The sequence below is a fragment of the Furipterus horrens genome, unplaced genomic scaffold, assembly GCF_987537825.1.
Source record: "Furipterus horrens unplaced genomic scaffold, mFurHor1.1.pri manual_scaffold_5, whole genome shotgun sequence".
Classification (NCBI taxonomy): Eukaryota; Metazoa; Chordata; class Mammalia; order Chiroptera; family Furipteridae; genus Furipterus; species Furipterus horrens.
Window position 1 is genome coordinate 198,402,545 of NW_028327175.1, and position 25,128 is coordinate 198,427,672.

Sequence of the window (25,128 nt, forward strand, 5' to 3'; positions counted from 1 at the left end):
GACTTGGCTTTGGAATGAGAACCTAGAGGGCCATGGCTGAAGGACTCCCCAAGCCTGTCATTTGGGAGAGTCTAGGGTAGGAGGTGGGCAGCTAGCGGAGAGCTGCGGATTCTTCAGGAAAGTCTGGCCTATACGTTTCAGCACTCTGGACAGTTCCCACGGGGCCTGGAGTGAGGAAGCAGGCGCAAGACTTCCGGAGCGCACAGCTCTCTCTCCCCTGTGGGAGCTAGCAGCCTGCCCACTGATGTACAGGCTGCATGTCATTGCCTTAGTTCAACTGCCCATGTGACACTCTTAGTGGGAAAACCCTGCAGCTATGGGGCAGGGCTGATGGGGCGAAATGTGAGGGTTCTTTTTTAAAAAATCCTTACCCGAGGACGTATTGATTGACTTTGGAGAGAGTGGAAGGGAGTAAGAGGGAGAAATATCAATGCCAGAGAGAAACATTGATCTGTTGCCTCTCATATATGCCCTGACCAGGGATCGAACCCACAACATAGGCATGTGCCCTGACCAGGGACCGAACCCACAGCCTTCCAGTTTATGGGATGACACTCCAGCCATCTGAGCCACACTGGCCAGGGCATAAGTGGGAGGGTCTTTTAAAACTGAATCCCAAGCATCTGCTAAGAGGAAAGTCCCCTGAATCAGAAGACTGTTCTGTCCTTTGAAGACTCCTTGACGCTTCCTACCTGACTGTCCTTCTCCCCGTGGGATCACACGGAACAGCGCGTGAAAGCCGGTGCTGGTGACCACAGAATCACTGCGGAACACCACGGTCATGATGTCTGAGGAGGAGAGAAACCCCACAGCTGCCGGGGCACAGAACTTCCCCAGGGAGAGCGCGGCAATTCTGGGGCCGTCGAAGACTTCCACCGAGTCGTACGGGCATCCGAGGACATCTTCCAGGCTGCGAGGATCAAAGCGGGGGTTAGCAGCGCGCTAGAACCTTCTAGATCTTAGAGCACTTGTGGGATGAAATGTTTGGATTAGGTTCCAAATTGCACATGAACATAATAAAATATCAATTAACTTTTTCAGATGCCTTATTATCAGAACTCATTTTCTTTGTCTGAGGAAGGAGGGAGACTTAGGATTACAACTGAGTAACAGAAACTTTAAAGGCATGATTTTAGCCAATCACACCTACAGAGAATGGCAGGAAGTGCTAACATGCATCGCAAATCAACTCTCAGCCGCCAGAGGATCAGCATGTAACTGGCACCCCAAGCCGTTTTCTTCCTACCTCTGTATCTCACAACATTTTCCAGAACCAGATTCTTGGGGAGAAAAAACATGCTTTTAAAATAATAATGTCAGCAGACGGGGGTGGGCAAAAGGTCGACGGTTGTGAGCACATGAGGCAGGGCTGATTCTTAGATTATTGCTTATTAATTATTGTATTCGTTTCCGTACGGACATCTGTCAGCCCACCTGCTTTTGCCCCTCCTGTACAGAGTCTTGGCACTTTGGTGATTATTCGGAAGGGATGTGCATGAGGGATGATTTTGAAGGAGTAGATAACCGATAACACGGTAGACTCTGGAGGTGCGAGGTCCAGGTTTTCACTTCCTTGTAGGCTGTGGCCTTAGGGTAACATGTTTCTAGTCTATTCTTTCGCCTAAGGCATGTCTGCCTCCATAGACCGTGCATGCTAAAGGTGGATCATCACAGAATTCGACAGCACTGCCGTGTCTGTAACATGGGGTGTCCATACACAGGAAGAAGAACTTCATGCCCAGTCTGCTTACAGAATGGGGCAGGGCTGGGGCTTGGACCTCAGACAGGCGTGAGGGTTCGCCTTGGACAACTGAGTTAACCTCCCTGAGCCTCACTCTAACGGGGACAAGGACATCTATCTTAGGGCTGTAACAATGCTGGAAGAAGACAAAGATTATAAAGCACAGAGTACAGAGCCTGACACACAGCTCACACGAAACATACGTCGGCTCTTATTTTATGTCATGGACATAAAAAATGGCAGTGGCTTTGGAAAATGTATTCTCTTCATGTAAGAAACGAGGTGATAACCCCACTGTCTCGTCTTCCTGTGCGCCGACATTTAGAAGACGCGGGGCCTGGGCCGGAGTCATTGGCTATTGTACATGTGGAAAGGCTCTTACTGTTTGTTTAAAATTTAGACAGAGGGAAAAGCAAGTCCGAGAGGAAAAATATTGGTGCCCAGTGTAAAACAAGGGCACACCTGGTGAGGAGGATTTTTGTGGCACGTTTTAGAAAAAAACATCAAAAGAAAAACGATCAAAATAAGATGATAACAAATACAGTAATAAACCACACTGGATTTTTCAAGCTGTAAGTAACACACTGGCTGGCACTACAAAATTAACCCTAGCTTCAGCATAGAAAAAATTTTGTTTCTTTTCTGGTTATACCCCTTCAAGTTTCCCATTAAAAGACATATCTTTTTTAGGATGTCACCAACCACTATTCTCATTTAGATAGAAGCTCTCCCTAAAAAGCTGTTTTCTTACCTCAAACTCGGAATCATGAGTCTGATGCGGAGTTTTTTATCCGCGTGGATCTCCCAAACACACTGGGTGTCTGTCGGGTAGTTTTCTGGATACCGGGGAGTGGAAAAGGAGCCGGAGAGGCCAGAAACGACTCCTCCGCAGGAGTTCCTTCCTCCTGGAAAAGCAGGAAAAAGGGCGTCAGGGCCTGTCCGCATGGCGTCCTCTGTGCGACCTCAGCCATGAGCAGCTCCCACTGCGCGGCGGGGTGCAGTTAGACAGCTGTGTCCCCGGTGGGGACGCACGGGGTGTCTGAATAGAACTTTAGCCCAAATGTCTCCTGGGAAGGCGAGTCCTTTTGCTTGAAACTCTGGTGACTCAAGAAGTATTCACGTGTGAGAGTTCCCTGCCTTTCCCTTCCGCTCTGATAAAGAAATTGTTATATTTGTCTGGTCTGTTCACTGTCTCGCCCCTCTTTCTGAAGCGGAAAGCCTCTTACTTGCTGGGAGAGAGGCAGAGTCCATCTACGTGAGCGGTCAGGAGGGGGACAAGAGACGGGCTGTAACACCCTGGGGAAGAGGAGGCTTGGAGAACAAGAAGCTCTGAACAACTTTGTGGACTGATGAATTGGAGACATGGAAGGGGAGTGTTGAGGGCTGTTTGGGGAGGTTATCACTGGGACCCCCTTTTAAGTACTTTTTCATCACTTTTTCTGGGTAGACTGTGTTTCCTTTAACTCAATGTCTACTGACACTGGACCTTACAGGTGTTTGGATTTATCAGGGCGAAACAAGATCACAGTAAGATCTACTATAAATTGTCCTATTAATATAGATTACACTTACACACATGTATGTATTGAAAGCAGCGTGCCGCATAAAAAAAGCAGGAAACTTAGAATCATTAAATTATTTTAAAGACGATTTGAACACATTGTGTGCTTTATTGACCTTGTCCCTTACTTATTAAGTTATTTAATTTTCTTCTTTCTGTCCTCCCCCTCCACCCCAGCCAACCTGTAATCACCCCAGAATGAGGGATGGGGTGATGGGACCAGTCATCCCATAGCTCTAGCGTTGATTGCATTTGTAGGTTATAATAACTGGGGGCAGGTCAGACTGACCTTGGGACTTGGGCTTCCCGAAACCTCTGCATATGGCAGGGGATGATGGATTGGTGCCCACTGGGGGTGCCTGCTCCAGGGCCGTCCCCAGAGAAGGCAGGCTGAGTGGGGCCAGATGGACTGAGCCACATGTTCTTCAAGTCTCTTGTCACCCTGCTGGCTGCTCTGACCTTGGCAGATCCACATGTCCCCTTCCCAGCCTGCTCTTTTGGTTAAAAAAATAAATAAACAACATTAACAGGCATCAGACATCCTGATGCCATGTCCCCTAGCAGAGCCATGGTGAGGACAGAGAGGCTCCTCCAGCTGAGGCCCTGGCTGCCCTGGCTTTCACTGTGCCAATCTCCTTGTGGCATGGCCTGTGCACACTGCCCAGCATCTAGGAGATGGTTCTCTTAGCACAGAACTACCATTTCAATCGGAAACAAGTGATTACCTGTTATATGATCCTGAGAAGCAGTAGAAAGACCTAGAAGGGGAAAGAAAGAGAAGAGGATAACAATGATAACCAGATGGCGCCTTTACGCAATGTGGTCTTCATTTCGTAGTCATCCATGGGATTTTAAGCTTAGCTGAGTTACATGAAATAAGAAAACTACAGATGAATGTTCATTTAGAATACCCATTGCCCTTGACACTCACTAATCATGGCCCTTTAACGTTGGACAGCCCTTGACACTAACTCATGACCCCAACCCATAAAACTGGCCAGCCCCAGGAATGCCCAAGAGAGATGCTTCTGCCAGTGACCTTGGTGTGTGCATGCCTCTGAGGCTCTGCGGGGGACTGCCAGGTGCATTCAAAGAGCAAGAGACAGGGCTCGAAAATGCCAGTTCTGACACTTGGCAATCGCATCATCTTCAGCAGGTTTCTTGATCTACCTAATCGTCAGCAGGGAAGATGGAACCGACCTGTACAGAAACCCCAGCAGGTTGCCTGCTGCTGCACAGATGCTCAGAAATCTCTCTTGCAATGCGATGGGATGTTTTTCATTCACCTCCATCACCATTGCAGAATTACATCACATGTGTTGGCCTGATTTTTCTAATCTTTGCTTTTTATTACAGATGAATATCATTTAATCATTAAGTTGTAAGATCTTTGAGAACAGGCAAAGGTCATAAAATCCCCAAGAACATGTTCTTAGGGGTCAGAAGGATCAGTGTCAAAACTTGGTTCTACCATTAACTGCTGAGTGACCTCAGGAAAGCTCCTTAACATTCCTGTGTCTTAAATTTCCCTTCTTTCAAATATAACATTAAATGCCTTTTTGCAGGATTGTCCTGAGGATTTCCAGTGATCTGAGCAAAACGTCTTCCCATTCCTGATCTAATTTTCCCTGGTCTTCGTATAGCAGAGCCACTGGGCATGTGTAGTAAATGAGATTGGTGCCCGAGAGCACCGCTAGCTTGGGTTCAAGTCCATTTGCTAGTCCTGGGTAGATTACTAACTTTCTTGTCCCAGCTTACCCATCTGGAAAATGGGAATAATCAGAGTACTTACCTCAAGGGTTACTGTGGGGAATTAAATGAGTTATAAATGCAAATGGTTCTCAACATTTCTATGTATATTTCTTTGATATTATTATTATTACTATTATTATTAAGTTGTTTGGACTGGAAGAAAAAAATGGACATACCTGGAGGTGTGGGAGGAGGCAGGTCTTCCGCATCTGGGTGCATGAAGAAAGGCAATTGTTCACTCTCTTTAGCGTGGAGGATGTGGGGTAACAGGGGCATGTGTGGGGGACGAAGGGGAAAGGACCATGGTCTTTCTGGGTATGACACCGGCCCTCCTCAGGCAGCGTCCTTGGTCTCGGGGGCAGGGCACAGCAGCTGGGCTGACTGCTTCTTGGGAGTCAGGGCTGGATCACCTGCCACCCCTCCAATGCTGAGTCCCCTGGAATACTTGTTAAAATGAAGATTCCAGAGCCCCTTTACAAACTGAGTGAGTCATTACCTCTGGGGTCAGGGGCCTGGGTTCTGCACTGCAATGCCCCAGGGGGTGCTGGTACACACCAACATTTGAGACCCCCCATGTGCAACCTGCAGCTTCCCGTGGCAGGACGTGTGTCTGAGCCCAGGGCCAGAGTGGAAGCTAAGGATCATTTGATGAAAGGATGGATGAATGGATGGACGAAAATTCCATCTGGGAGGCATGGTTTCAAAGCACCTTCACCCACAGCATTGAAATTATCGCCCGAGAGGGGAGAGGCTACCTGAGCAGGTGACACCGGCATCCTCGTGGTGGCCGCAGTTGTGCTCCGCCCAGCCCGAGTGGGCACACTGGCCCAGGCCGCGCTCCGCCCCGGCGCACTGGAGGTTGTCCAGGAGGATGTCGCCGGAGCCCAGGCCGAAGTGGGCCTTCCCGAGGGCGGACACGGCCCGACCGCACCCCAGCTGTCGGCACACGACCTCGGCTTCGTTCAGGTCCCACAGGTCGTCACACACGGTGCCCCAGGCCCCCTGGTGGAGGACTTCTACGCGCCCTGAGCACCGGCCTGAGCCGTCCGCCAGCCGCAGCTCTGGCCCGTCCCCTGCAGGCAGAGATGGGGTGTGAGTCCCCAAAAGACCCATCTGGTGTCCAGCAGCCCCGGGCCTGTGAGGGTCAGCAGGACTAGGGGTGCGGGGAGGAATGTGGCCTGCTCTTCAGCCTTGGGGCCTCTCCCCCATGTGGCTCCTGTGTTTCTGAGGTGCAGGTGTCTTCAGCCAGTTTAATTTTATCTCAAAGGTTCTGATAGATTACCTTTCATGTCAGGCACTTGATGATACTGCTTAAACCAAAGAGCATGGGTCCTGCTCTCGGGAGCCTAAAGCCAATGTATTAGTCAAATATGGACAAGCTCCAATGCACTATTCCACTTTGTGATCAATGCCGTGAAGAGAAAGAACAGGATGCTCTAATGGGAGAGGCCGATGGGAGGAGGTGGTGTGGGCTGCGAAGACCCTCTTAAAACAGGGATAGGAGCTGGTCAGGGAGGGAGCGGGGAAGAGCCTCGGAGCCAGAGGACAAGCACATGCAAACACTCTGAAATGCCATTGCATTCCTGCCTGTGTCTCTCTCTCACACACACGCAGACACCAGCACGTGTATAAAAAAAATCCAAAGTAATAAATCCAAATGAGACTTTCAAGTGACTTCTCAAAGGCAAGAAAATCTCTGTGGTTTAGAAAGAGGATAAACTCTGAGCCAGAGGAAGTAGCAGGCAAAGGGCAAATCCAGACAGCTGCCCTTTTAGTCCATCAGAAATTTTTTTTAAGAAGTGTGACCTACCTGGACTGTTGATAAGTGAGTCCTCAGCATCTGTTTACAAAGAGAATCATTAGGTCAGTATTTTTCAGAAATCCTGACTTTTCATAACTGAAGACAAAGATTTTAATAACATCCTTATAAGAGTGTATTTATCTGATACCGGGAGCGTTAGTGCCTTTAAATGACATAATCTGTGGAGAAGCAGATTCTACCACAGGCCTGGTGGAAAGCCCAGCCTGGTTGCTGGTCTGCTCTGGCGTTCGGAGAAAATGACCAGGAGTGACGGGCATGCTTGTGATGACATGGCTTAAAATGACAATGCTGTAGCAGATGAGTTTCACTTGAAGTTTTGGGGGTACCTCAGATTTAGACAGTTGCCCTCCCAAACATTGACACTTGGGGACAACATGTGGCCCCCCATGAGGCTATGACAGGTCAGTTGTGCCCCAAGTTACAAGACGCCACAAAGCAGAACGATGGACAAATGAGTATGTACCGAACCAGGTAATACTTATAAACCTGTGCATCAAATCGGAAGTCACAGGGAGCAGGTACTGACATACAACTGAGCTGCTTCTCACACGGGCAACTCGGTGACAATGGCCACTTCGAGCTACGGCTCCTGACTTGCTCCCGTTGCATCAGGCATCACGGCTGCCAATTTACCAAGAGGCATCTCATTATCAGAGAGGGTTATGAATAGACATTCCAGACAGGGACAAATTACTCCTAGTGAACTGTTGGCACCTAGCCTAGTCCAAAGTGCTTTTAAAAGTTGTCACAAGGCGATCACAATGAGCCACTTTAGTTCGCTGATTTCCTTGGTGGTGTGACTGAGTCTGTCTTGAAACTTGTTTACCTTGAAATGATCAGAATCTCAGTGTTTGAAAGAATTGAAGCACAAACATGTACGATCCCTGTACTGTTCTGTACTAAAGCACCCAAGTCTAATAAATACATCAGTGCCCCCCCCAAATATCTTGGGAACAACACGTGCCCCCCCCATGAGGCTATAACAGGTCAGTCGTGCCCCACGTGACAAGACTCCACAAAGCAAATTTTTGAGTGTAAATTGCCAAAGAGGTAGCCCCTGGCCAGGCGCTCTGGTAGTGCTTTACAGAAGATAGCACGAGTCCTTCAGCAATTCTGCAAGAAAGCAGTCAGTCTCCTAACTGTACAGATGATGAAACTGGGAGTCTGCATGTTGCCAGTGCAGCTGAGGGTCAGCACCGGCTCTTGGATCTGGACTCCCTTCTCTCCAGCCGTGAAGTCTCCCCTAGCGGGACCATACCAGCTACCCTTTGAATGGAGGGCTTGCTGACATGCTCCTTAAAAATCCTCATAGTGCCCTGGCTGGTGTGGCTCAGTGGATTGAGCACTGGCCTGAGAACCAAAGGGTCACTGGTTCGATCCCCAGTCAGGGCACAGGCCTGGGTTGTGGGCCAGGTCCCCAGACGGGGGCGTACGAGAGGCAACCACACGACGATGTTTCTCTCCCTCTCTCCCCCTCTCTCTAAAAAAATAAGTTTAAAATCTTTAAAGAAGAAATTCCCATAATTAAACATCTGCTTTGCACATGTCTGTATCCAGGAAAGCACACATAGCTTTGGTAACTCTTACTACCAAATTAGAAAAAGAGGAGGTTTTATTCTGAAAGGCTAATGAATGAATTGCATTTATTTAACTAAGTTAGAAGAGCTAAAGCAAGAATCAAATGCTACATGTTTGAGGGTCCTGTCTTCTCCCTGGCGGACTGACGTCCAGCAGCATGGGCGTGGCACTCTGTGAAATGGGCAGGGACTGTACAAAAGGGGAGAGGCTACCTGAGCAGGTGACACCGGCATCCTCGTGGTGGCCGCAGTTGTGCTCCGCCCAGCCCGAGTGGGCACACTGGCCCAGGCCGCGCTCCGCCCCGGCGCACTGGAGGTTGTCCAGGAGGATGTCGCCGGAGCCCGGGCCGAAGTGGGCCTTCCCGAGGGCGGACACGGCCCGACCGCACCCCAGCTGTCGGCACACGACCTCGGCTTCGTTCAGGTCCCACAGGTCGTCACACACGGTGCCCCAGGCCCCCCGGTGGAGGACTTCTACGCGCCCTGAGCACCGGCCTGAGCCGTCCGCCAGCCGCAGCTCTGGCCCGTCCCCTGCAGGCAGAGACCTGGTGACCACTGCCCTCTGGGGACACTGCTCACTTCCTGTGACCCCATTGGGCTCCCCACCCCTGCACTCCTCTTAGGACTGGAGAACTCGGTAAAGGTCAGCCAACTGGTCAACCTCCGGGCTGGAGGTTTGACAGATCATCAGGTTTGTCAAAATACCATTGAGCCTAAAATGTCCATGAACTGAGTAGCTGTTGGGTCTGAGAGATGTGTCACTCTGTTTTGGCTAAATGCAGAAGACCATTATAAATAATGTGCACAGTGATTTACGGCTTTGTGAGGTGCTTCGTGTGAGGATTGGCATACCAAGTTTATCTCTGAAGGAACTGATAGAGAAGCAAAGTGAGTTACCCCATATCTCACCTCTGATAAGTAGCAGATCTAAACTCAGGTCTCCCAATTCCAAAGTTCACAGTTTTTCCTTTCTTCTCTGCTATTCTATCTCACTGTCTCTGGAATGGCTCTGACACTCTACTCCTTTTTAAAAAGTCTGTTAGTGGCGTGGATGTGACGTTAACTACGATCATGACTAGCCATATAAAGAAAAGATAGAATCTCACTAGAAGGCTCTGGACCCTGCTCAGAGTTTGATGACTTTGAAAGGCCCTGAGAAAACAAACTTTGTGTTCACTCTAGGACGCCAGTCAGTGACAAAAGTTCCCGATAGTTTTGAATAGAGTCAACTGGTCGATGTGCAAACACACCAACCATTTGCAGTGGGTCCAGTCTCTGCCTATGAAGTACCAAGAGGAAAGGACACCTTGTAATGAATAAGGATGCATTCTGGGGCTCACCTGGTCTTGCTGTTACCATCTGGGGTGTTGCTGCTGGAATCGCTGTGGATACAAGAAAACATTCTTAAATAGAAAGGGGGAATGCAGACAAGACAAGACGGCAGCATTCTGTGATAACTCTCCACTCAATGCGAAGGTTCTGGCAGATTCCTTCTCCCCATCATCTTTACAAGAAGCTGAAGTCAGACTTTCTTTACCGGTGGGTCTTGATGTTTCTCAGGTGTGGGGGACCCAGCAGAAACAATATTTCCCCTTTTCTGCCCTGTCACTGAAATACGATAATTAAACTGTGCCGTTCTGTGCTGAAATGCATTCACTATCAGGTTCTTCTGGGGAAAACAGCCGTTTCTCAGCGCGCTTCGGCTTCATGTTATTGTCGCCGACTTTCCCTACATGTAGAGTGCCTGACCAGGTGTGTTTCACTGTTTTTGATGGGAAATCAAATCAGCGATGATCAATATACACTGACGCAGTTGTTGATATGTGTGACTTTGTTCCCCTGTGAATGTGCAACATACTTGTGCAAAAGCGTGTGGACAGAGTCCCTCAGCTCCAGCAGATGGGTGCAGGGAGTTAGAAAACGTGTGAAGGACATCAAACCGTGACAGTAAAAGCACCAGGAACTAGGCATGAAGATTAAGTAGCAACAGTAAACATGACTCACTGATTGGATGCGGGGTCTGTGGAACAGGCTCTGAAAATACAAGGAAACCATCATCAATAACTGTTTAATATCAATCATGGTGACCCCCCTGATCTACTTCATGACACAGGGCATCTTAGTCCACTCTGTGTTTTCTAGCATGCTTCCCACACTTGCTCAGTGAGTCGCCCTGGCACTGGCTAAAAGGAGACTATTTGAACAGCATCTTGGCCAGGGCGGATGCTGAAAGAACCATCCTCGAGCTCAGCCTCTTCTCTCTCTGGTAAATAGTGCGGGACCCATCACCGGGTGACCTTGGGACAATTACTGACCCTCTCAAGCCTCAGTTTCCTCATCTGTAAAAGGGGGAGAACTGTGGGCTCGCGTGAGGATTAGAGGAGGTAACACACGACAAGTGCCTACAGTGTTGTCTGGCAGGAGATGGGCATTCGGTAAGTGTCAGCTGCCATTTCGGCCACTGCTGCAGTTGGGACCTGACCTTGAGTTCTCTGCATTTCATCAGAACCCTTGGCCTAGCTCCTGCCTGCCTTGCCACCACACACCTGATCCCTCTCATCTGTGTGCTCACGCGGCTCTGTCACCTGCTGTGCCCACCTCCTGTCCCTCTGCTCACAGCCTCGCCGGGTTTAAAGACAAATCGGAGGCTGTTTCTTACATTTTTGTTAACATTTTTGGAAGCCTAAATTAGTTATTCTTTCTTAACACGCTGCGGACCGGGGTATTTAAATGCCCTTTAATCCCCTGTTCCGGCAGGTTTTTAAGATTTAAATATGGTTATATGGCTAATATTAATGAAATGACTTCACGAAATTAATAATTAAGCTACTACTATCCTTAATTAATAAAAAAAAGCAAATGAAAAATTACTTCCGAATGTCTAAATAACCTTATTTGTTTAAAATTACGCGATCAAATGACGAGAATTCTTGCCATCCGAACGCAACGTGTTAATGTCTTTTGCTGAGCTGCACGCACACCTTAATTTAGTAGATTCTGTTTGTTTGCCTGACTCTACTGTGTTCTATCTGTCCCCTAACTGCATCACCCGAGTTTGTCTGGCATTCACTCTGCGGGGCACATGAGCCTCTCCAAGGCTGAGACCACACCTCCTTCTGTCGGTGCTAACACACCCGCCTGGGACCCGGAGTAACTGCAGGAGCGGCTTCCTACGGAGCTGACTGTAACAAGACACGCGAAACTAAATAGGACGTGACGCAGCTGCCCATCACTGAGCAGTTATGATGGCCCATGATAAGTGCTTCACTCGCGTCATTTCACGCAGCCACACAGCAAACCTGGCCGTAAGGTTATCCTACTGTCCCCCTTCCCCAGGGAAGGGGCTGAGGCAGAGAGAAGTCAAGTCTCAAGGACCCAGAGTAGCGATGGGAGTGTCACCGGTCCCCAGGCAGGGAGTCCAGCTCCGGGTTCTTGCTCTCAACCACCCTTCTTACCTTTGGCCGCAGAATAATAATAAGCAATGAAGTTTTTTCCGATGTGGTTGAAGCTGCGGAAGTACTTGAGGGTCATTGAGCTGGAGGAGGACGCATAGGTGCGGTAGAAGCCGGAGCAGGTCTTCCCCAGGGACTTCGCTGAGGATGGAGGACCATCCAGGATTTCAAAATATTCGTTGGTGCAGTCCAGGCTGGGGAGGGAAACAGTGGGGGGGGGGTCTCTCAGTGTCCCCCCCGGCACACCTTGGAGGTCTGCTCTGAGGCCGATCCTTCAGGTGGTTACTATAAAGAGGCTGGGGACGGATGAAAAGCTTATCAGTCACTCCAACGAAGGGTGGATTCCTCTTACCTCGATTTTCCTCCCCAAGAAGGAAGGGGATTTTAACTGGAATAGGAAAAAGGATACTGAAGCTCCAGGAGCACCCCTACTGAGGCCTGAGTCTGCAGGGTACCTCAAAGCCTAGGGTCAAGGGCAGGGCCAGGCAAACCAAGCTAATCGATCTTCTGGGCAGAAGAGGGCAGAGGCTGCTCCAATGGCCAGTATAGGGCATGGCTCCATGTTCCAAACAAACTGTCAACCAGCTTTTGACAGCCAGCTTGCCTAGAGGGAAGTTCAGTACCAGCCTGCCAGCTTGCTTTGTGGAAGCCATTCGATTTTAGCGGCTCTCGTTCGCTGTTGTGAAGTTTTGCTATAATCAGAAACCCATTTCCATGCTTCAGCTCATGAGCCCTCCGTTCCAAGTCATATTTTCATTAAGCAAGATTCAAGAGTAATAAGTAAGTTAAGCTGTTCCTGGGAGGTAATTTCCATAAGACATTCATCTATGAAGGACATCAACCTTGACTATGACATTAAAATCTAAGTTTTTCTGACTTCCTGAGTCTGGGGTTGCCTGGAATCTGCATCTTTGACCAGCAGGCTGAAATACATACACACTCTGTGTCTTAATCTTCACCTCAGTGTCTGTCACATACACACACACCTATGTGCACACACACATACATGTGAAACATGAATAAGAAGTCTATAGTCAAGTTAGCAGCATTGCACTAATGTCAAGTTCGTGCTTTTGATATGGTTCTACAGTTATACGAAGATGCCACCAACGGGGGAAATGGGTGAAGGGGACATGGAACTCTTGTTATTTTTGTAACTTCTTACCTCACTTTTTCTCTCTAAGAACTTTATAGCTATTTCTAGGCAAAACTCAAAGAGAGGAAGGACTCTTTCAGTTGTGAGACCCAATCAAGGAAACAGAGCTCGGAATGGTAAGGTACAGAGCATACTGCAGCCGGGCACCCACGACTTACTTGAGATACGGAAATGCCAGCAGTATGTGGTCAGACCCATTCGCCTTGATTTCCCAGACGCAGGTAATGTTGTCGTGCATTTCCTCCTGGGGGGGATTCCTGATGGCCCCAGATGAGTTAGTAATGACGCCGCCACACTGGGAGTCCCCTACGGGCAGGAAGATGGTTTAGAATTTCCACTTTTTCATTATTCAGTTTACTAATTTTGTCATTCACACATCTTTCCTTTTACTTTCTTTTTCCAAAATTCAGACACTTTCCGGACTAAAGTCTCACCTGCAGTGATCGTCCCTGCCATGACAGCCAATGGGTGACCTGTCACACATACAGAGGACACATGAATGGTCAGCAGGCACTGAGGCCCTCCCTCCTCTCTGCACATGAGACCCTGAGGGGCTTGTGACAGGCATGCTGTCTGGGCCCCTCTGAGGACTACGGAGTCAGCCTCGGGGTTGAGGCCAGAGCATGGAGCGGGGTTAATGTGCAGGGGAGAAGAAACATCAATTGCGAGCCCTCCCAGATGTTGGTGCATTAGTCTCTTGTTGTACACACAAACGAGACATTTTTAAATTGGGGGAGGGGTGTTAAGAAAATGAAAGATGCAAAATTCTGGCTCCTGTAGCCAAATCCAGTGACTCAGGGCCTGCAGCACAAGGCTTCACTGTAAGAATAGCAAGAGGCACCGATTCGCGGATCCCTTTGAGCTACTGCTCAGAGACAGCGAGTCAGGGCCTAAGGATGCTATGGATCCCCCTTCATGCCCCCAGCACCTGTCCAACCAGTGACACTTGGCCCGGAACTTATTGGAGATCCTCTCCCAGGGCCAATCCATTCCCACCTGCTAGAGGGGACCACCCAGAAGGGGATGTGATTGAAGCTTTACTGGACCTCGTCCACTCAGTTTCATTCATGACTCTCTCTCTGACCCAGAGCTGGCTAAAGGCAGGGCATCGTGGGGCTGGGGGTTGAGGAGGGAGAGACGGTGCTTGGCATGAAAAACTCTGGGTGTTGGCGTTGGGAGCCTGTGGGAAGACCAGCTGGGGGAGCCTTGCGGGGCCAGGTCTGGGCCAGGAGCAAGGCAGAGCCAAGGAGAGGGTGGGAACAGAACTGGGTCACCTTGACTTTGGCCAGGTCTGGCCCACCAGCCATCTGCCCCTGGGCAGGAAGTGCCCTTAACTGCCTCTCATATCTGAACCACCCCGTACCCACACCTCACTGCCATCCCCTCTCAGAACCGATGAACAGAAAGGGCTACGCGGAAGTCTGGAGTTCGGGCTCTGCTTCCAGAGTGGCGCAGGAGGCGAGGCGGGAAGTGGGCCTGGACTGGGAGGTGTCTAAGGCTCCCTCCATCTCCCCATCAGGCAGCTGGGGCTCCCCACCCCTCAGTCCCTCCACCAGCCGGAGGCTAAGAAACATCTCACTTTCAGCCGAACCTCCTCCCTGGAGACGTCACCGTCCCTACCTGGTGGCGGGGCCGCCCAGGGTGCAGCGTCTGTGGGCGTGAGAGATGGGACCGCTGCTGTGAGCGCTGCCTTGGGAGAGCCAACGCCGGGCTCTGCCCGCAGGGCGCGGGGCCTCACCTGAGCACACGGCGCCCGCATCCTCCCCGTGCCCGCAGTTGTGGGAGAGCCAGCCGGCGTGGGAGCACTCCTCCAGCTGCCGCTCGTCTCCCCGGCAGCGCACGTTGTCCAGGAGGATCTTTCCAGAACCTTCCCCAAAGTGGGCCTCAGCCGGGGCAGCCACGGCCCAGCCGCATCCCAGCTGCCTGCAGACGATGCTGGCTTCCGGCAGGTCCCAGAGGTCGTCGCACACGGTCCCCCAGGCCCCCTGGTAGAAGAGCTCCACGCGGCCTGCGCAGCTCCCTGGGCCGCCCACCAGCCTGACCGGGGCCCAGCCTCCTGGGAGGGGTGTGGAGGGGTCACAGGGTGAGATCGGTGCCCTCCGCCCGGGGGTGGCCGAACCAGCTCTCCCAGCCTAGCTTCCCTCGTGTCCGCGACTGCGCGGCTCACGCCCTTCCTGCTGCCCTGAGAGAGCCCTGGCCGCTCCCAGGCGCATCTGCTCCAAGAAGACGCTCGTGTCCTTCCAGCCCCAACCCTGTTGGCAGACGCTGCCTGTGGCCGATTGTTCACGCAGTGGTTTTAGCTGTGACATTGCAGCGCCTCCTCTCTACGGGTCACGCTTATTTTCCCACCCCTTGATTCTGGGCTGGTGGCCCGTGACTTGTTTTGACCAATAAAAGTGTAGCAGAAATAACAGTGCACCCGTGGAGAGCTGAGGCCCCAAGAGGTCTCCATGGAAACTCTGGGGTGATCATGTAAAAAAGCTTGAGCCCGCGGGCTGGGTGATAAAAGACACGTGACCTTGTCCCCTCTGTCATCTCCGATAACAGCTATGGAAAGGTAAGACCTCTGAGGGAGGCCATCCTGGGCCAGCCTCCTGGGCCAGCTGACCTGCCAGCTAACCACCGATGCATGAGGGGGCCTGCCCCGATCGGCCAAACCCAGCCAAGCCCACCTACCCCAGGTCTGCGGAACTGCCCAGCTGGCCCATCGACTCATGAGCAATTACAAGGGGTCCTTGCTCTAAGCCACTGTGTTTTGGGGTGGTTTTACACAGTGATAGATAATTCGTACATGTCTTCTTTATCCATACCCCCTTCTTAGATAACCTGTCATACCCAAAGCCAGGAGGGGGCATGGGGTCCATGCCATGTGCCCCAGGATTGAATCTGCCTGGGCACCCACAGCACCCTGCGCTCCCCCATCACAGGGTTCGCCACACTGCTGTAACACGCCCCTTCCGGTGGGTGTAGCCTACGTGGGGGTCTGTTTTGTTTATTGCTATATGTATCCCCAGTGACGCTCTCCAGGGTGGTGCAAAAGTAGGTTTACAGTTGTTCATGTGGACAACAATACAATAATTAATAAGTAAGAACACAAGAATAAACACTGTGTTTTGTGTGCTCATACCCATAAACCTACTTTTGCCAGTCCCTGTATATCCTTAGTGACATATTCATTCACTCATTCATTGTCAAGTGGACAAAATTAATCAGAAGACGTGATACAAAAAGAACCAGCCTTACCTGGAGGTGTAGAGGAAGGTGGGTGTTGAGCCACTGATATCACCGATGATGTGGGAAGTGAGTTCTCATAGGCTGTTGATGGGCACAAGGAAGAACTGTCATCAGGGTGCAGTCAGAACATTGGGAGAGGACACAAAGTTGCTTCAGTGGGCACCTGCCTCCTTGTAGGATTCAGTAGGAATATAATAATGACACTGCATTCTAGGCCAGTGACCTCACATCCCCATTTAGGACAGAACATGGCATGACTGCCTGTTGACAGACTGACCTGCATCACGTGACCACTAGCAAAAGCGAAGCTTGTGGGTAAGTAGCCCCAAGTGGCCTGCCCTGCGAGAGGCCATTGGTTGCCTTCACCTCTCTCTGCTGTCCCCAGGTGTGCTGTGATTCACCTCAACAAAGCAAGGGAAGTCGCACAGCGGTTTCTCGTGAGGGGTGCATGGGAGGGAGGGGGCAGGCAACTCTGAGATGCAGGAGGAAACTTTTGAGGGTGAGGAAACTGTTCCTTATCGTGGCTGTGATCACACAACCACCAAAATTCATCAAACTGCACCTTAAAATGGGTAAATTTTATGGTAAAGAAACCAAACCTTAATAAAAAATAAGGTGAGTTGATGGATGAATAGAGGGATGATAGATGGATGGATACATCATACATGCTAGGTAAAATTTCACTGTTCAATTCTTCAAACTTTGCTGTATGTTTGAATATTTTCATAATAAAATGAAGGGAAATATGTCCCTCAATTTCTACACCTCTGTTTTATGACAAAAACCTCTTGCTTTGCCCAGTGGCGCACTTAATTAATTCAGCTAACCCATGTGGCTGCTTATTCTCTTCTTGTTAGTGACAGAATGTCAACAGCATAGACTCTTAGGGGGCATGGAATCCTATGTGCTTGTTCTAATGTCATGGAGGCTGGGGCCAAGGTCATTCCATTAAAGAGAGACCAGCCAGGATCAGATTCCTACAGCACAGGGCTCTTTCCATCCCCCACACCACCTCCCTTTGGTGAGCATGTGACCAAAAACAGGAAATATTGGTATGTGAGTGCCTACCAAATACTAGCTACCTTTAAGCATTGTCAAGTTCAGGTTCTTATTCAATTCTCTGTATTATTTCTACCTTAATAAAGAGGACGCGAGATGAAATGGAATGCGGAGATGCTATACCTTGGCTGAGGTCACATAACTGAAGGTGATCATATGTTGTGTGTCCCTCCTGTTAAGGTACAAACCCCAAGAGAGTGGGGAGGAAGGGGTTTGGATCACTGCTGTAGCTCCAGTGCTTACTGGCGTGTGGTGAACACTCGGTCAGTATCCACTGCATGAATAGAGGGGTGACTGAAGCTGGGAATTAAGCTAGGATCTGACTCTGAACCTCATGATCTTTCTAAATTGTACTGGGTATATAGCAGAGGACGCCCAGTGTAACATGGGTCCTACCTGGAGGCAGAACAGCTGTGGAATCAGCACCTGTCAATGGGAACAGAGATAGTGCATGTTATCATGTTTTAGCTGGTGAATGTTTCCTGGGAGCATCCTACAGTTAGGGACGTGTGGGAAGCAGAAGGACAGTCACAGACCCTGCCCTTGAGGATCTTGGCATTTCCTGGGGATTGGAGACATGAGACCAGGCAGCAAATGGTGACCATCCCAGGAGAGCTTCAGAAGTCAGTGCTTCCCCGGGACCTTTAGGTGCCGAGGAGGGGTGGGGGCAGCCTGGTAAGAGCTTGTCATTCATAGACACATTATTCCAGGTGCCAGAAGGACAGAATCAGGAAAGACTTGGGCGGAGTCAACCAGAGGGACACACAGGTTAGGGAAGGTCACATGCAAGTTCATATGGTGCTCATGCACGCGTACATTAGACTAGCCAGAATAAGCTTCAATTTCAAGTCCCTTCAGTGAGACTTGACTGTGTCCCCACTTCCAAAGTATGGAACTTTCTTTAAGAAACTCCCAGAATTCCTCAGTTCTCCTAAGGAGACCACTTTATCCACATGTTTTTCCACTGCCTTGACAGAGATAGACATAGGAGATGTCAACATAGCTAATGAAATAGGAAACTAGACTATCCATAGGCAGGTCGCAGCTAACCAGACCTCTTGTCATGCAGAACTACATTAGTCTTAGAGCAACTTGGTCTCTTTGGCCCCATAAGTCTTTTTTTATGGTTTTATTATTAAAAGGAGACCGAGGGTAGAAACTAAGTTGTTTATGAGTTAATACCGGAGCCTCACAGAGCCACTAACTTAAGCGTTTCTCTCTTAATCTTTACAACAGCCTCGTGTGGTAGGAGACGGCTTCCCGTTCTATAGATGGAGAAACCAAGACTCAGAAAAGTGGAGAGAATCGCTCTAAATCCCGCAGCTTGAAAGTGAGTTTTGTCCCACTTTAACTCTGCCTGCAGCTCCCCTCCCTCTTAGAAAGATGCCTCTCCCCACAATGTCCGTCAGCCCTCCATTTCTCAGGAAGCCCTTCCCATACCTGCAGGTGGAGGTGTCCAGGCTTCAGGGGCTGTGGTCAGTGAAGGCTCTGGGAAGAAGCCATCGGCTAGGAGGGACAACAAAGCAAGGCCACTATCGTCAGTCATTAGGGAAAGGCAAATTAAAACCACACAGAAATATCACTACCTCATTATGGTAGAGAGACCATAATGGCTAATCAAAAACCAGAAAATTTGAAATGTGGGTAAAGACATAGAGCAACTGTAACTCTCATACTTTGCTGGTGGGAATGCAAAATGGTACCACCACTTTGGAAAGTAATTTAACCTGTATGTGAACGTTTTTAGCAGCTTGATTCATAATAGTCAAATTTGGAAATAAGCCAATGTCCATCAAGTGGTGAATGGGTAAAAAAGTTTTCGTACATCCACCCAGTGGAATACTATTCAAAGAAAAAAAGAATCATCATCTGATACATGAAACTACATGCGGCAGTCTCAAAAGATTTACACTAAGTAAAGAAGTTCAACACAAAGGCTGCATATTGTCTGATTACGTTATATAATATTCTGGAAAAGGTGAACCTATAGAGACAGAAATCAAATCAGTGGTTGCCACTCTCTGGGGGTCAGGAGAGGGAATTGACTATAAAGGGGCACAAAGAACTTTTTAAGATAATGGAAATGTTCTATGGCATGATGGTGGTGATGGTTACATAACTGTAAATATTTATCAAAATCCTTTGAACTACATGGTGATTATTTTTTTTACTGGAGATTAGTTATATCTCAATTAAGCCTGACTTTTTAAAAAAGGTAACTCTGAGTTATGTAAACAATGGATTAGAATGTTGAGAGCCTGTAGGCAGGGAAGCCAGTTAGGAGGAGCCTGTCGTCATCCAGGCAGGAAGAGGTGATGAGGATTTGGATCAGGATGATGGTTGGCAGGTGAAGAGAAGGCCATGAATGCAACCGCAGTCTCTTAGCTCTAAACAGAAAATTAATTCATCTACAGAGACCCGTCTGCTTGCAGAACACCAGATGTTTGCAGATATCTTAATAATTTACTTATTCTTGTTTGAATGTTTAGCTGCCTATATACTTAACCATAAAAACACACAAACTAAAAATAGCCAGGGAAGTGATTCACAAATACAAAGTTTCACTTACTGGATTGACTAGTTTTTGCTGATAATGGTGCCGGTGCTGGTAACAGTGATGCTGATAATGGTGGCATTGATGATGATGACAATGGTGATGATGATGATGACAATGATGACGGTGATAGAGTTAACGATGGTGATGATGACAGTGATGATGGTGATGACAATGGTGATGTTGATGATGACAGAGGTGATGGTGTTGATGACAATGGTGATGAAGTTAACAATGATAATGTAGATGAAGACAGTGGTCGTGGAGGTGATGATAATGGTGATAATGATGATGGTGACGATGATGATGATGATGATGAAAGTGGTGGTGGAGATGACAGTGGTGGTGGTAATGATGACAATAGTGATGAAGTTAACAATGGTAATGCTGATGATGATGACAGTGGTGGTGGTGATGATGATGATGACAATGGTGATGATGACAGTGGTGGTGGAGATGACAGTAGTAGTAGTGATGATGATAATGGTGATGATGATGACAACGGTGATTTAAATGATGATGACAATGGTGATGATGATGACAGTGGTGATGGTGATAGAGTTAACGATGGTGATGATGACAGTGGTGTTGTTGATGGCAGTGGTGATGGTGATGACAATGGTGATGTTGATGATGACAGAAGTGATGGTGATGATGACAATGGTGATGAAGTTAACAATGATAATGTAGATGAAGACAGTGGTCGTGGAGGTGATGATGATAATGGTGATAATGATGATAATGACAATGGTGATGATGAAAGTTGTGGTGGAGATGATGACAACTGTGATGAAGTTAACAATGGTAATGTTGATGATGATGACAGTGGTGGTGGTGGTGATGATGATAATGGTGATGATGATGACAATGGTGATGATGGTGACAATGGGGATGCAGTTGACAGTGGTGCTGCTGCTGATGACAGTGGTGATGATGACACTAATGATAACAACAGTGGTAATTTAGATAATGAGGGCAATGGTGATGTTGGTGATGATGACAGTGGTGATGATGATGATGAAGGCAGTGGTGATGATGATGATGACAATGGTGATTCAGATGATGATGACGATGATGATGAAGTTAACAATGGTGATGTTGATGATGAAGACAGTGGTGGTGGTGGTGATGATGATGATAATGGTGATGGTAATGATGATGACAATGGTGATGTTGATGATGGCAGTGGTGATGGTGATGATGACAATGGTGATGAAGTTAACAATGGTAATGTTGATGATGAAGACAGTAGTGGTGGTGGTGATGATGATAATGGTGATGATGATGACAATGTTGATGCAGTTGACAATGGTGATGATAATGATGACAGTGGTGATGATAATGACAATGATGATGACAGTGGTAATTTAGATAATGATGACAACGGTGATGAAGTGAACAATGGTGATGTTGGTGATGATGACAGTGGTGATGATGATGATGATGAAGGCAGTGGTGGTGATAATGATGACAATGGTGATTTAGATGATGATGACAATGGTGATGAGGTTAACAATGGTGATGTTGATGATGAAGACAGTGGTGGTGGTGGTGATGATGATGATGATGATGACCTTGGTGATGAAGTTAACAATGGTGATGATGATGACAGTGGTGATGATGATGATGAAGGCAGTGGTGGTGATGATGATGATGACAATGGTGATGAAGTTAACAATGGTGATGTTAATGATGAAGACGGTGGTGGTGGTGATGATGAAGACAGTGGTGATGATGATGAAAGTAGTGATGATGATAATGATGACAATGATGATGACAATGATACTGACAAGGGTGATGATGAAGATGACAATGCTGACAATGGTAATGATGGTGATGATGAAGAAGATGATGATAAGGATGAAGATAACAGTGATGAGGATGATGATAATTCTGCTTCTGCTTATTAGAATTAAAAAAAAAAAGATTTCTTTTTTAAGACAGCGGTTCTCAAAGTGTGACCCTCAGACCACAGTATAAACATCCTTGACTTGGAAATGCAAATTCTCGTACCCCACCCTCGGCCTACTGAATCAGAAACTCTGGGTGGGGTGCAGCAGTATATGTTTTTAATAAATCATCAGGGTAATTCTGATGAAAAGTAAAGTTAAAAAATAATTTCTTTAGGATAAAAAAGAAAAGACTGAAATAGCCCCATGGGTTTTCCTAGTGGTAAAGTTACTCTAAAATCACATAACTATAAATTTTCAACTAATGTTGTTTCGTTGACTATTTAAAAGAATCAGGCCTCACACACTCCAGACAGATAATTTTCTAATCTAATCACTCTGGAAAATGAATGGCAATTTTCCTCTCAAATTTGTGATGATTGATGGGCATAGTAATAGAAAACTATTGATATGCCCTAAAGCCGATGACAATTAATTGCAGCCCGTCAATGGCCCCAGAAGGGTCCTGTCTTGCCTGCACCTCCCTGGTAGTTTAGTTCTGACTTGGGAAGGCTCCTGCACCTGGGTGATTGTGTACTGCTAGCTAATTCCCAGACTCTCCTTTGCTGATGTTACTCTTCAGTGTTGAGAGCTCCTCCAAGCCACATCCTAAGCGGTACCTGACAACTACCCTTGGGCAGCTGCCCAGAAGAAGGGCCATTCAGGCCAGGATTAGCAGGTTTCCTGGAGCAAGAGAGCCTGAGCACAGGAGACCAAGGTCAACACCACAGATCTAAGTTTTGAGTTCCATATGTCATGGTGGGTTGACATATAGACTGGGAAAGCCTTTTAGGTTTCAAGTGAAATGGACCAATCAAACCAGCCTCTGTAAACTGCTGAACGTTTGATTTAACAGGGTCATTTTCACTCCATTCCTACCACACAGAATAAATACCAGCACACAGAACTAGAAATAAGTAGAATGGGACAAGAACTAGCCCAAATACGTCTTACACAGAGGGGCGGGGGCTGCCGCTGGAGACCCTGTGGGTGTGGAGAGAGGGAATCATCTGCCCTCCCAGGGAGAGGCCACTGGCTCGGTCCCCATTTTCTGAAATAGCCATTCAGTCCACGAGCACTAGAGTGCAGAAGGCCCCTCACCCGAGCAGATGGCTCCGGCGTCCTCTTCATGGCCACACGTGTGAGTGAACCACGTGTCATGTGCGCACAGGGCCAGGTGGCTCTCCTCTCCACTGCAGTGCACATTGTCCAGGAGAATCTTCCCGAAGCCAGGGCCAAAGTGGGCACCCAGGGGGGCAGACACCGCCCGGCCACACCCAAGCTGCCGGCACACCACGCGCGCCTCCTTCAGACCCCAGCCGTCCCCACACACTGACCCCCAGGTGCCCTGGTAGAAAACTTCCACCCGTCCGGAGCACCTTCCGGTACCGTTTACGAGCCTCATTGTGAGCCAGCCTTCTGTGAAAATAAAAACAAAGATACATATTTGAAACTTCCCTGTTGCAGGCATTCTATTTGCCTAGCTTACAGATTAGGGGGAAAACTTTTTTATTACTCCACATTTATAAGCACATTCTAGAAAAAAAAATGGCTTCATAATTCCACCACTGTGTAATGTGCCCTCTCTCGGTCACGCAACGAAGCCGATTAGACTGCAGACTGTGTATATCTCACGCACTGGTGAGCAAGGGCTTGGCGTCAGCGGGACAGATATGAAAAAGTCAGGAAACATTTCTGTCAGTGGGGAAAATGCATAACTTAAGTGGTTTATTAAAAAAATTCAACACGATAGCCATGAAAAGCAGTAAAATCTATCTCTATATATCGTTACATATATTAACATGGATGAATCTCAGAAACATAACATTGAGAAGGGGACAAGCAAAAAAGGAGAAAGGACTCATGGACGTTGACAATCGTGTGGTGACTGCTGGGGGACAGCGTCCAAGGGGGGAGAATAGTAATAGAAAAAATACCGAACAACTTTTTTTAATAAGATAAAAATAAAGAAAAAATAAAAGGGACTGAATGCTATACAGGGACTGGTATCACTTGTGTGAAGGAAAAACACAACATAACACATGTAGAGATCACATAATTCATTTTTAAAGATATACACAAAATTCAGCAGCGTGTTTGTGTCTGAGGAAGAAGGTGAGGACAAGAGAGTGGGAATGGGTAATCTGGGGAACTTCATATGCACCTATAATGTTTTCTTTCTTGAAAAGACTGGAAAATCAGTATAAGAAGATGTGAGCACCGGTCCTGTGTAGGTAAAGGGGACACGGCTATTTGATTTCTTACTCTCTGTATCGTCTGAACTTTAAAATGTTCCTATGAAACAGCAGGGAAGTGGGATGCCCGGGTGCCGGCCACATGGGAGGCCCAGCTACTAGGCCGGGTCCCACCGGCTGTGTCCTCTCACTGTGGTCCCCGTGCACCTCTGACTGTCAGCTCCCCAGGCTCCTGCCCTGGGGTTCACCAGCCCAATGACATGTCCCTGTGAGGAAGGCAGCTGACCTGATGGGTGAGGCCAAGCACCTTTAGCTCTGCGACTCGATGGTGGCGAGCCAACCACAGGGAGCACTAGAACAAGACGGAAACAGTGGTTAGCACTGAGACTGCCCTTCCTGAGACAGACAAGATGACATCAGAGGAGGACTCGGCGAGCAGCCGGCGAAGACCACCAGCTGTACCACAGCTGACCGACACACCTGGACTGGCCACATATTCCTAAAGAACAGTCGCTTTCCAATGAGGTTGGAGTCAAGTTCACGTGGCTGATAGAAAGCTCCTACATGTCATCCTGCTGCCCCCAAATGCCTTGCCCCCTTTTAACCTACATTGACTCCAGGTTCTCCATAAGGGCGCTCAGCAGTAGTAAAATAAGTCATTGAAGAAGTGGGTAAAAGTTTCAAAAATCTTTGTATTCGTAAGGCTGCTGATTGCCTTGGATAACCCCTCGGATGACACTACCTGGCCTAGAGACATGATCCATCTGCTTGTACCGCCCACCTGGACGGTAAAGCGTGAACCTACAGGGCCCGCAACGGAGGCACGGCTCTACCTGATAAGGTGGTTCGTGCGTTTTCATCATCCGCTGAGGCTGAAAAGTAAAAATGTTTGTTAGACGGATCGGCTTCACTAGTTTGCTCCCATGCGGAAGCTGATGCTTCTTCCTAAGGAGGGCGACTGGTACAAACAGGGGCTACTGGCGTTTTCTAGAGGGAAGCCCGTGTCTCTTGAGCAGAGGACTCACCCCCACTGTGCACTGTCTAGCAGGACTGTTCTTAGCCAAGACCAACGTTAC

The 25,128-nt window shown here is 48.4% G+C and overlaps 2 protein-coding genes across 2 annotated transcripts in view; both read right to left on the reverse strand.

Annotated features, from left to right (window-relative positions):
* LOC150010754 (scavenger receptor cysteine-rich domain-containing protein DMBT1) overlaps positions 1-9,812 on the reverse strand; it is a 39,131-nt gene extending 29,319 nt beyond the window's left edge. The window contains exons 1-5 of the mRNA XM_090279438.1: positions 9,794-9,812; positions 8,667-8,984; positions 5,810-6,127; positions 2,493-2,646; positions 693-910 (exon numbers count right to left, since the gene is read on the reverse strand). Of these exons, the coding sequence (XP_090135564.1) occupies positions 693-910; positions 2,493-2,646; positions 5,810-6,127; positions 8,667-8,984; positions 9,794-9,812 (1,027 nt within the window). The remainder of the gene's footprint in view (positions 1-692; positions 911-2,492; positions 2,647-5,809; positions 6,128-8,666; positions 8,985-9,793) is intronic.
* Positions 9,813-10,772: 960 nt separating this feature from the next.
* Positions 10,773-23,262, reverse strand: SPADH (spermadhesin family member). The gene is made up of 6 exons (XM_090279439.1): positions 22,959-23,262; positions 20,760-20,823; positions 14,800-15,128; positions 13,220-13,367; positions 11,909-12,099; positions 10,773-10,792 (listed from the first exon to the last, which is right to left on the reverse strand). The coding sequence occupies exons 1-6, from the start codon at positions 23,260-23,262 to the stop codon at positions 10,773-10,775; spliced, it is 1,056 nt and encodes a 351-aa protein (XP_090135565.1).
* Between the last annotated feature and the right edge of the window lie 1,866 nt (positions 23,263-25,128).

Bases quoted from the DNA above. Each gene is read 5' to 3' on its own strand.
- SPADH (XM_090279439.1), bottom strand. From the start codon at position 23,262: ATGAGGCTCGTAAACGGTACCGGAAGGTGCTCCGGACGGGTGGAAGTT. The intron at 12,100-13,219 runs GTAAGTCGTGGG...TTCCCTCCCCAG, and splicing joins CTGGCATTTCCGTATCTCAA to CCTGGACTGCACCAACGAAT. The intron at 10,793-11,908 runs GTAAGAAGGGTG...CCCCTTTTACAG, and splicing joins TTATTATTCTGCGGCCAAAG to ATGAGGAAACTGAGGCTTGA.